The sequence below is a fragment of the Anopheles aquasalis genome, chromosome 3 (genome assembly GCF_943734665.1).
Source record: "Anopheles aquasalis chromosome 3, idAnoAquaMG_Q_19, whole genome shotgun sequence".
Taxonomy (NCBI): Eukaryota; Metazoa; Arthropoda; class Insecta; order Diptera; family Culicidae; genus Anopheles; species Anopheles aquasalis.
The window spans coordinates 64,232,196-64,243,548 of NC_064878.1; the positions used below are offsets into that span (position 1 = coordinate 64,232,196).

Sequence of the window (11,353 nt, forward strand, 5' to 3'; positions counted from 1 at the left end):
TTGCCACTTGGCCACACCGATGGAGGCGCCCAGCTTTTACTCGATTTTTTTTGGGATGCCAAATCGAGCCACCTCCGTTACGGGTTGCGTGAGTTTAACAACCTTTCGTTCTAGTGATGGTCCCTCAGGATTGGGGGGGGGGGGGGGTTGGGGTGGTGGCCACCCACACAGGCAGGTTCAGCGTTTTAACTCGTTGCACGACGCACGCACCGTGCTATAACATCGCGCTATAGTGTTCTAGTGTTTGTTTACATCCGTTCCTTTCGTTGCGAGGCGGACGCCATCCCCCATCCCCTAAATAGCTGGCAACGTGGCCAACCCCGTGTGTGCATGTGTGTGCCAAGTGTGCCGGATGTGTTGCGGTGCTGGCGACGGCGACGATGTTGAGATGCTTTTTACGAACGCCAGTGGCTCCGCCAATAATATGCCAACGTGTATGTGTGCATGATAGTGTGTCGTGTGTCCCGCACGGGCGGCCACAGACGATTTTGCGGTTTGAAAAACAGAAGCGAAAAACCGTTGGTTTCATAACACAACCTTCAAAACGCGCCGTCGGATGTTTTTTTTTTATTATTGCCAACAGCCACGCGACCGCCACAATCGCTGGTAGTGGTTGTAATGCTAGAAGTAGTGGTGATGGTAGTAGACCCCAGCACACACCACTACAACGCGCTAGTGATGATAAGCGTTCCTTTGGCATGAACCAAGAGCATTCTCGCTTGAGAACTCGCGAGCGAACGAGCGGGCGCGCACCAGAGAGAGAGAGAGCATAACTCGCCCCACGAAGCCCCAGTCGCATCTCACGCAGTAGGCCGAGAGCTAGTGTGTTGGCATTCTGATGGCGCGTACACCGTTCATCGCCGGCCAGTTTCGCGTTGCTACTCGACGGCAAAGGACGACGACGCATCGCATCCCTAAAAACGGGTGGAAGCCAGCGCACCTTCTGTTGCTGACACATACGCGGCTTACGGACACTTCCTCTCTGTCGGTGTCCAACCGGTTCAAGAAAAATAATCGTTTACGTGTGCGTGTCTCTGTGTTTGGCGAGGTGCTCTATCCCGTCTCATATCTCGTCGACGTGTAAGTGGATCAAAGGCACCGGGCATTGGAAGGCAGCATCATCAAAGAAACATAAAGCAGGCGCTGCGCAGCGTTCCGGATGACTCAATCGTCCAGATGAACACGCACCGTGGCCGTGGCACGCTAGAACACAAACCGCGGCACAACCGAAGCGGCGGCAGTTGTTGTTCGTTCCGTCTAGCGAGCGTTATGTAACGTGGTGCGATGTGGTCCCTACTGTGGCGAGCGCCACCATCGGGCGAGCTGGTGTGTGTCCGTGTGTGTGCTGGAGAACGCTCGAGTAGAACGCGATTGGAACGTAGTGCGTGGACGAATTTTTGGTTTTGGTTGCGTGAAGCGCGACTTGGTGGAGTGCTTGAGTTAAATGGAGAAGAATACGGAAAGGGAGAGAGCGAAAGAGAGAGAGAGAGAGAAAGCGGTGGTTCCAGAGCGAAAGAATGGACGGAGACGACGAAGCGAACGGATGTAGCAACAGTTTTGAGCTGGTTAGATAATCCAGCAGCGTCGCCAATGACGACGGCGAGCGGGCTACTTAGAACAGGAACGCAAGTGACCGTCGCATGCGAAGACACTCTGTGAAGTGGAGAACAATGGACGGACTGGACTGGTAGAGTGTTGCTGATGCGTTGTTTGGCTGGATTGTTATCTCAGCTGTTCCGGGAGTGTGCAAACCACCACCCCCGGTCCGGTGAAGCTACCATATGGGAGCCACGGATGCAATTGGTGCTGGTGTTGGTGCTGCCACTCCCCTCCACCATTACGTTCTTGAGACGAGAACACGGCGCGGTGCTGCCAATGGTCACGTAGCACCGCCAGCGCCACCGGAGAACCGGAAGTCGCGTGGCGCAATCAGCGGACATCACCTCCTCTTTGGTGGTGGCGATGATGCTCCAACGGATTTCACGTTTCAGGGAATTTTCAAATGACGTGTCCCAAGAACGCGCTGTGTCGGTTGCGTAACCATTCCAGCAATCGAAGTGAACAGCGTGCGGTGCCTACTTTTCCCCGTTCCCGGCTGCTTCGATGGTTTATTGCGGGAAAATCCCGAGCGCTGCGTCTGGTGCACGTGTCATGGGAAAATTTGGGAAAATTAAGCAATTTTGGGCCTCATCAGCAGAGCAGGCCAGAGGGCATGCTGCTGAACGACGAGTGCGAACGATGGAAAATCGAGCTCGAAGCGATAAAATGTCATGTTTACGTGGAAAGTCGGCGAAACAGCAGGCCATGGAGGGCTGCAATCAGGAGCCACTGGGCGGTGGTGGGAAAGCGAGTCTATTTATAGTTTCGTAGGAGGAGGATGGCACCCGAACCCGAACTGATGCTGCTGCTGCTGCTGCTGCACGCGACAAGCGAACAAACTGTCCAAATTCGTAAAATCAACAAAACGGCGTCGCGCGTTCGTTCCTCGTTTTATTTGGAAAAGAAGCAGCAGCAGCATCAGCAGCAACAGCCCAATATGGGACAGAGTGACGAGCGTTGGCATGGCGCTTCGCACACACACGCGTACACGCACACGAACACCGGCGGTCAGTGTAATGCTGTGTCGTCGTCGTCGTCGTCGTCGTTGGCATCACCTTCTAACTCGCGCGTGCCAGCCCGGGTGCGATCGTTATGTAACCGCGCAAATGTTCTTCTGTCTCCACCTTCAAACCACCCAAAAACATTGCTTGGTCAGCGGTTTGTTGCGCACCTCGCACCTCGCTCACAAAACCCGGGTAGATGCCAGCGCGTCAGCGGTTTTGGTCCCTTGGCGTTGGTACAAGCCACGGGGTGGTGGTTTCGCGTCCGTTAATGGCCCTGCCTCGCTCCCCATAACAACAGGTCGCAGTAAGCCTGGACCTTGGTGCGGGAAAAACGAGGTCGAGGTAACGGAATTGAAGGCACAGAACGGGCCAATCCACGCGAAGTGGAACATCATCCTTCGTGGAATGGATCCACGCAGTAGCACACTCCGAGGACAGCGAAGACGAGCGAACGAGCGAGCGAACGTAATTTGTTTGCTAAATGAATCAATTAAAATGGAGATTCGGTTCGTTTGGTTTGGGGCGGGGGGGAGACCGTCTCGTAGGCTGATTTTTCCTTTCCAGTTTTCAAGAGTTGAGCGTTCCTCCCTTATCGTGTTCTTGGATTTCACAGAAGGAAAGCATTGTGAAGGAGTTTTCCATCACAAAACAAACATAAACGTAGGACGCGTACACGAAAAAAAAAACCCCCCCGATAACGAAGGTCGAAAACGAAAAACAACAATCGGGCAGTCGCGATCCAACATTCGATGGCAGTACATTCGAGAAATCCCAAAACAAAAAGTGCGCGATAAGGCGAAATCGGTCGATCGATCGATAAGCCCGGGTGGCCGGGGTCGGGGTGACTAGGGAATGAGCTTATCGGTGTGTGGGCGGCTAATAGGCCTCTTTTTCCATCGATAACGCCCGGCCGGATGACGCATTTTGCTTGCATAAAAGATCATGAATTTCCACGACACACGAGAGCGGGAACATGCAACAGGAGGTCTTGTAAGGCTGGGTGAGACGCTTCTGGGAGTTCGGGTCCTGGGTGGTTCGATGATTAATATCCTCCAAACGGAAAGCGTTCTGATTCATTCTTTATTTACCTGCTTCCTTCACCGAGCTGAAGTGAGTCGCGGCAAGGTGGCGCGAGGTTATTTTCGGCGCCACAGTGGCTCCAGATGACGATGATGCTGAGAGGAAGATCCGAGGCATTGACACCATCCACCATCATTGACAGCGCACGATTGTCGTCGTCATGCTCGAGTTGAGTGCCGTTTGCTTCCACTCCAGTGGTGGATTCATTTCCCGGAAAAGGTGGTTCGTGATAAATGAAGGACGATTTGCGAGCTGAAAAATCACGTCACTATTTACGTTCTTACTGGAATCAATTAATAGAAGGAAGTGGCGATTTAGCCTCTTCTCTATGAATGGTGTGCGCGTGAGTGTAAAAAAAGCGTACAAAATATCAAAGATCTCTTGGGCAATATTGGGGGATCCTGGAGTGGAGCAAATGTGTGATCGGACGGTTGATGTTCCCGTTGAGTTCAAGCGTCAAGAGTGTGAGCAGCACGCCGGCCGGCGGCCATCATTTTTCTATTAATAAAAGGCCACGACAAGAGCTAATGACGATGATGGAGCTGCTCGCTCACTCGCTCGCTGCCATTGCCACGATCGCGAATGATAATCGCGAATAAAACGATCCGTATTGCGGTGGTGTGTGTTGCCCGGTGTGTGAAAGTGACACGGCCGCAAATTTGTCACCAAACACGCCAACCAGCACTGTCGTGAGCGCACTTTGTGTAGACGCAGAAGCACGTAGCCCCTGAGACAGACATTACACGACATTTCTATCTGCAACGGCAAGTACGGTCGGTGGTCTTGAACTGCTATCCCTCGAGACCCTGGTCCCTGGTCTTTAGCGTGCCCCGCAGAAAGCGTAGTTCTCAGTGCTCACGATCAAGATGATTACATAATCGGTCTGGCGTCGATCGGCAGCAGCAGCAGCAGCAGCAGCAGCATCATAAATCCATCCACAGCTCATCCCGACGCGTTTTCGGTCTCTCGAGGCGCCGTTCATGAGCCCACCGTGGTTCAGATGCCTTTAAGAACTCCTTTACCTCCTTACAGACATCAAATACGATCAAGTTCTTAATGTTTCTCCCCTTTTTTTCTTTTTTCTTCTCTTGTAGAGTTCAAGAACATAGTGTATAACTGTGCGTGCGTGTTCGTACTACGGTGTGTTCCTATCTCTATTCGTGTGCATAAGTGTAGGTGTGAAAAACAGAGCAAACGCGGAAGTAAATCTTGTGGAAATCAACGGAAAGCAGTGAGACGCAGGAGAGTTTAGTTGCATTTAGTGAATGCCGCCGTTAGTCGGTTAGTGCGCGCTGAGGTTCGTTTATTCGTGCGTGAATTGTGCGTAAAATTGTGTCCTCGTCTTGTTAGTACTCCTCCGGGAGCACAATGCCCGCCACATCGCCCGTATACTACGGGAAATCACACTACTACAGATGCACCGACCTAGAGCTCTACGATAGCTCCGAGGACATCCGCGATGATGGATGGGATGATGGTGGTGGTGGTGGTGGTGGTGGTGGTGGAGGTGGTAGAAGTGCCGGTGATAATGTAGAAGCTAGTGAAGAGCCAAATGAAGAGAGTGTCCCGGAACTGGAGGGCGCAAAGGAAGAAGGGGCGCTGCTCACAGTGGCCATCGCACGTCCGATGCCATCGACCACCACCGCAACATCTGCCGAGGTTGTGCGGGACTTGCTAGTGTCCGCGCTGGCCAGGTTTACCCCAGAGCCATCCGTGACCTCCGCGGTATCGTTCGTGAGTCGCCTGGTCGAGTACATTGTGGCACGCCGGGCAGAGTTTGTGATGGCCACGACTTCGGCAACCCCGGAACCGTTGGTGGACGGTTTGTGCTGTCCTATCTGTGAGGGTGTCCTGCGGTACCCGGTAACGGCCACCTGTGGTCACACATTCTGCCGACAGTGTTGCTTCGGGCACAGCAGCTGCACGGTCTGTGGCCAACGGTTTCCATCGATCGTGCCCACCGCCCAAACGCCCTCCCTAGTGGCCACCTCCTCGACGGTGGTTTCCGACGTCGTGGCATCTCCGTCAACATCGAGCACAGTACCGGCCAGCATCAGTGGTGGCGTTAGTGCGTCGCTGGAGTTGACACGCTACGGCGCTGTTGACAGTTCCTCGACTACAACCGTTGGATTCGAGCAGGACATTCTGATCCGGCGGCTCGTCGAACGCTGGTGGGGTCCGGAGCTGAAAGCGGCCGAGCTGCAGGAGGAAGCGCAACGCCACCTGGAGGCGCACTCGCTCGATGAGGCTCTACGCTGCTGCAATCAAAGTCTAGAGCACGGTAAGTCCGAAACCACGGGCACCACGACGGTGTGGTCACGTTCGAATCGAAATTAAATGGAAAACTTTCGGGGCGTGACCTCGCCCAAATCTCCGTTCCGTTGGGGGGCGCACGAGCGGTGACAAATGTTTTAATTACTGCTGTGCCACCTCGCCTCGGATCGGACATTCAGGACAAAACTGTTGGAAATGAGTTTGCGAGCGAGTTCCGGTGCGATTCCGTGCCCAATTGGTTCGCGGATCGCGTTTGTTCGCTGTCACCATGTGGCCTTTCTCCACCTGGCCAGTTACTTAAGAAGTATTGCCAAGTATTAGGACGAAAGCGACGATTGTGCAGCGACGGCAGTTTTTGCGGAAGTTTAATGGATGGATTAATGGGCTTGTACCCGGGGTGGTCGGGGAGACCGTCACACCTTGCCAAACGCGATTAGCTTTTATTGCTCGTGATGAAATTAGGACGCAGCGAACCAGCTGGTGTACTGGAATCCGGAGAACAAACGGTCATGCTCTTGGTGGAACAAGGAGCAGCCACTATGGCCGATTACCCCGGCCGGAGGCAATTTGGTTTTTGGAAGAAAAGTTTAACGAGCTCAGCGCATCCAAACTACTTCCTGTTCCAAGTAAACGGTGGGCGAGATGGAACGTTTCCATTAACCTTCCGGAAGGTGTACACCATCGACGCAAGGCGCCAGCAGTCTAGCGGTGGACGAGAGTAATCCTTTTAGGAACCTCGAGTGCGGTTCTGTCCGTCTGCTCGTTCCAGTCTTAACGCTCGCGGCTTCTACTAAGCGAATGTCTTTACTGCAACCGTTAGTCACAATTTTCCTTCGTACATTCTACTCCATGTGTTACTTTTTGTGGAAACGTGACCGTTGTATGCGCTCCAACAGAGAACGTTCCGTGGGAAAACCTTCCAAACGCTTTTCCCGAACCATCTCACCGGGGGGGTTAAGCCGAGGGTTTCCCAGAATTTATAGCTCAACTTCCCAGTGTCCTGGCACCAAACCGTGGCAAGGCCATAAAAATCATCTACTTGCTTCCCCGTGTTCCCGGTGGGGGATCTGTATTACCATGCAGACCTCTTCTTCCTCCGAAGGGTTGGCGCATGGATGGATGAATGCATCCTCGCGGCCTGTGAGTGTAAAATATCAATTTAAAAAGGTACACCCAGGTTCTGTACCGGAGTCGAATCAATTCGGCTACAAAACTAACTTTCCTTTCAGCGAAACATCGCCCCGCAAAAATGCCGAACAACGGCTAGCACGTTGGCGGATTCTAGGTGGGATTATTTGCGGGGGGACGGGGTGCATTGAGAAATCAATTTTTCCTCCCCTAGCCGCCACTCCTAAACGAGTGTGAATACGACGGAAAATGATATGAACTTCCCATAAAGTTTTCCTGTTTTTCTTTGCTTTCGTGGTATTTTTCTTCGGCCCTTTTTGGCCGGTTCGCGTTTGCGGTTTCGTATCGAACGCCGATTCTGGTATGTTCCGAAAAATGTGGAAATGTCTGCACCACCTGCACGTGTAGTAAAAGTTATTGGAAAGTTATTGTTAACAGAGAGAAAGAAAAGGAAGGAGCGAGAGGGTGAGGGAACCACATAACAATGTAACATTCCTGGAGGACCCCGGTGTGCGCTGGTTTGACATTTATTAGAAATACAACGAGAAAACCCTGAGAGGAAACCTCCACAAGGGCAATGTGTTTCGTGGAAATGATGCTGCACGATTGCTGGAACGGAGCACAATGTTTCGCGTTACATTTTTGTGGCTGCTCCAGTGCAAGGTGATTAAGGGCAGAGGTTGTTCTGATGGAACGCATCGGTAGACGCAAACAATACCTGGTCTGGTACTGGCATTAAGGCGATACTTGAACGAATTTCGATCGAACAGAACCCCCTGGCAAAGCCAAACACACGAGCAGTGTAATTCCCAATAGTTGTTCACGAGGTCCTTTGGCTCTTTTGGGTGCGAACACGAACACACGCCGCGTGTGAAGAGAACCGTATGACCGACACCGAGACAAAAAGGGTTCCAATAATCCGATTTACGTTTGCTGATTAATCGGCTTTTAGAGGGAGTTCGACGAGCGCATCGATTACATGGAGAGAGAGAGAGAGCATTGTATGAGCAGAAATTAGTCTCGCTCACCTTGTGCACCTCGTAACATCCCACCTTTGCTGGCGTTGATTGAGAATACACCAAGCCGCAATGCCGCGCATTCTTAAGCCTACAAGCCGCCCGAACGCAGAATTGTGCGAAAGTCCGTTCGGTTCGGCTCAAGAACACGCCCAGCCGCCATGCTAAACCGCGGAGCTTAACAACAAGCAGCAGCAGCAGCGCCAGAACAGCGAACCACCAGGCAAAGGTGCGTATAAAGCTCACGGGTTCAATCATTTGCATTTTCGCTTTTATCAAACTTCCTTCCCGTGATCCTTCGCCCGATGGTGGCTGGTTTGAGGTTTGGTTTGGTGAAGGCTATTGTTCCGTTCGGCACCGTACCCATGCTGGGTTGGAAAAGTTGGAAAAGCCGACTCGAGGAAACTTTAATCCCCGCGCCGGTATTGTGAGACGATCGCCCGCTGCGAGAGTCCTTTACGCTTTGGGGGGGGGGGGGGGGGGGGGGTTCGCTCGTGTGATGCTGCATTCCCCGAGACACAGGGACCGGTCGGCAGCAGGGTATGAAGCGGTTGATGAAGTATGGGATTTAGCGCTCGTCGTCGTCTTCATCTTTCTGTTCTTTTTGTTGGCCACCTTTCGCGGCGTCTCGGTCTGTATCTCGTGTATGGTCGTTTATGTGTGTCTTGTGGATATGAAATTACATTTCTCCGGGCAATGCGTAACCTCGAAGGATTCCAACTCGCAGATGCTCCTCACCGTGGAGCTCAGCGCTTCTTCTTCTGCGTTGGGAAAATATTGGAATAACCTCCTGAGAGTATCTGGCCATCGCATCGTTGCATCGCGTGGTCTCGGTCTTGGAAGGACGTTACTAGCAGCAAAGAAAGTGATCTGCCACTATCGTTTCGGTGCCATCCAATCATCCCCTCGAGGAACGCTGTGGAATGACAAAAAACCGCTCCAAAGAAGAAAACGGAAAACGGAAAATGCCACCCGGGAGGAATGTAATAATAAACTGTTTAACTTTACGAGCAATCAAGGATGAGCCTTAAACGTGTACCAAGGGTTAGAAGACACCGTTCTTCGTGTATGGTTTTGGGGTACCGAAGAAAAGGAAGGAACCAGAAAAAGGCGATGTCATCCCAGAAGATGTCGAAGATGGGTTTGGGGAAAATTTATGGAGCACCAAAAAGGGAACGTGGAACCGAAACTGGGAGAGAACACTTGTACCTGTCGGAACACTGAGCGACAAAATGGACGAAAGGACAATTTAATTTACACTTCAATTGGCCCGGGGGATTCTGGGAAAGATTCATCGTTCTTTCCGTTCCTCTTTCGGGGAACAATCGTTCGTATTGTTCCGAACGAACCCGAGTTTCATCGTCCAAGCGAACTGGAATCGAGGTTTTTCTTTCAAAAAGTCCATCGTCGAGTTGTCGTCGCGGTTTCTGGCGCATGGTTAAGGCCAGCGTCTCCACCATCATGTTGCCGGTGAGCAAATCAAAGTGAAAGAGAGGGAGAGAAAGAGAAAAGAAGTACCAGTCGTTAAGAGAGGCGCCTAGGAGGCCATTCGACTGCCCGCGCAAACAAATGATGTAATCGTTCCGTACCAATCGTTCTCCTGGGGGGGGTCTCGCCAATGGTGACTGTTGGCCGACTTACGGTTTGCTTGCGCTTTCTTGAGACCCGCCAAGAATGGTGACGACCGACAGAACACGCGACTCGAGGACGAAAGATAAATGGATCCAATCGGCCACCGTCGTCGGCGATGGAAAGGAAGCGCTTGAGCTACAGGTTGCCATTCGGTCGTCGTCGATGTCGCCGTTGGTGTGTGTTTGTCCTCGCGTTGAGTTGATCGAAGAAGCTCAAAGACCTCACCGGACGATGAATCATTAACGAAACCGATTGCAACCAAACCGGTTGTCCAATAATACGCTGGACAGTCTTTCATTGTCCTCTCTTATTGTCCAGCAGAATCAATATTGAATCTAGAGAACCTCTACTAGCTGTTTGCATTTCCGGGGGTCTCATTTTCTTTTGCAAATGTTGTCCCCAAAAGACAGATTCAAGCGGTATTGCACAGGAAAACACACAACACCCACCCACTGAATGGCCAGTGGGTGGAAGGCCCGCCCCGGGGGAGGTTCATCATGACCGATTGCGAGAGCTCCACAGAAGTCTAGGAGTGAAGGGCTCACTCTCGCTGCACTTTGACTAGTGAAGGAGGACCGGGGAACGAGGTGGCCACCTCCCGATGTTAGCTAACACCCACTCTCACCCACTCGCAGTTCGAGATTGCCGGCATTCGGGCCGGGCATCATGTAACAGTCGAATGCACCGCCAGACCAAGCCAGTCAGCCATCCAGAGCTAATCAACGGGGTTCGATCAACAAATTTTCAACCTGGCCATTCTCTCTCTACTCGCCTCTCTCTCCTTCTTCTGAGATTGCGTGCACAAACCGAGAACCCCAATTCTGGCACCTTGTTGGACAGCCAGACCAGATCGAACAACCGACGAAATGTCACAACGTGCGATGGAAACGCGTGGCCACAGAGACCAGCACGGTTCGTCTAGCTGGCTGGAAATGGAATGGTCGCACGTGGTCACCACCTCAGCGATTTGGCCACCAGCAAGCACCAGCGAGAGAGAGAGAGAGCGCTCTTCTGGAGATCCATAAACGGAGAGTCTTGGCCAAAACCCAAACCCCGGCTGGCTCGTTCGACAGACGAACGAGAATGAGAAGCACAATCTGCATAATTGGCGTAACGCAACAAGCTGCGAGTGCTGCGGGGTGCTGGGGTAGGTCACTTGGACCTACTTGCGGAGGGAGTACAGACCTTTAGTGCGACGAATTACGTTGCCTCACGTGAACCAACAATACGTAACGCGCGTCACTCCCCTCGCGGCGCCCCTGGTGACTGTGTCTGTTTGGTTGATTCAGAGTTCGCACTGTTGCATGAGCGAGCCCCGTTTACCACCCACGCATTCGGGAGGGCAAAGAAGTAAAAGCATAACCAGGTGACAAGCGCGCCCGCGCCCGCGAGTTCGCTCGCTCGCTCGATGACGACGACGAAGGCGACGTTTGACAATCAAGCAAATGTAGGAATAGGAGGGAATGGTAGTTGCATGACCGGAAGTCAATGGACTGGCTTATTCCGCCTTTCGTTTTGTCATACCTTTCGTTCTGACACCGGGAAAAGGTGCTACCGTCGGTGATGGGTTTGCTTGTTTGATAAAGCAAACTCTTCAGACAACGGAGCACGATTTTGCGG

At 52.4% G+C, this 11,353-nt stretch overlaps 1 protein-coding gene across 7 annotated transcripts in view; it reads left to right on the forward strand.

Annotated features, from left to right (window-relative positions):
• Nucleotides 1-11,353, forward strand: part of LOC126577888 (uncharacterized) — a 45,744-nt gene that overhangs the window by 4,085 nt on the left and 30,306 nt on the right. For 6 of the 7 annotated variants that reach the window (XM_050239904.1, XM_050239907.1, XM_050239909.1 and 3 more), the window contains exon 2: nt 4,778-5,964. In XM_050239904.1, coding sequence (XP_050095861.1) covers nt 5,052-5,964 — 913 coding nt within the window. In that variant the 5' untranslated portion in view covers nt 4,778-5,051. Of the gene's footprint in view, nt 1-895; nt 1,081-4,777; nt 5,965-11,353 lie in introns of those variants that run through there. The other variant, XM_050239903.1, reaches the window with a different exon arrangement.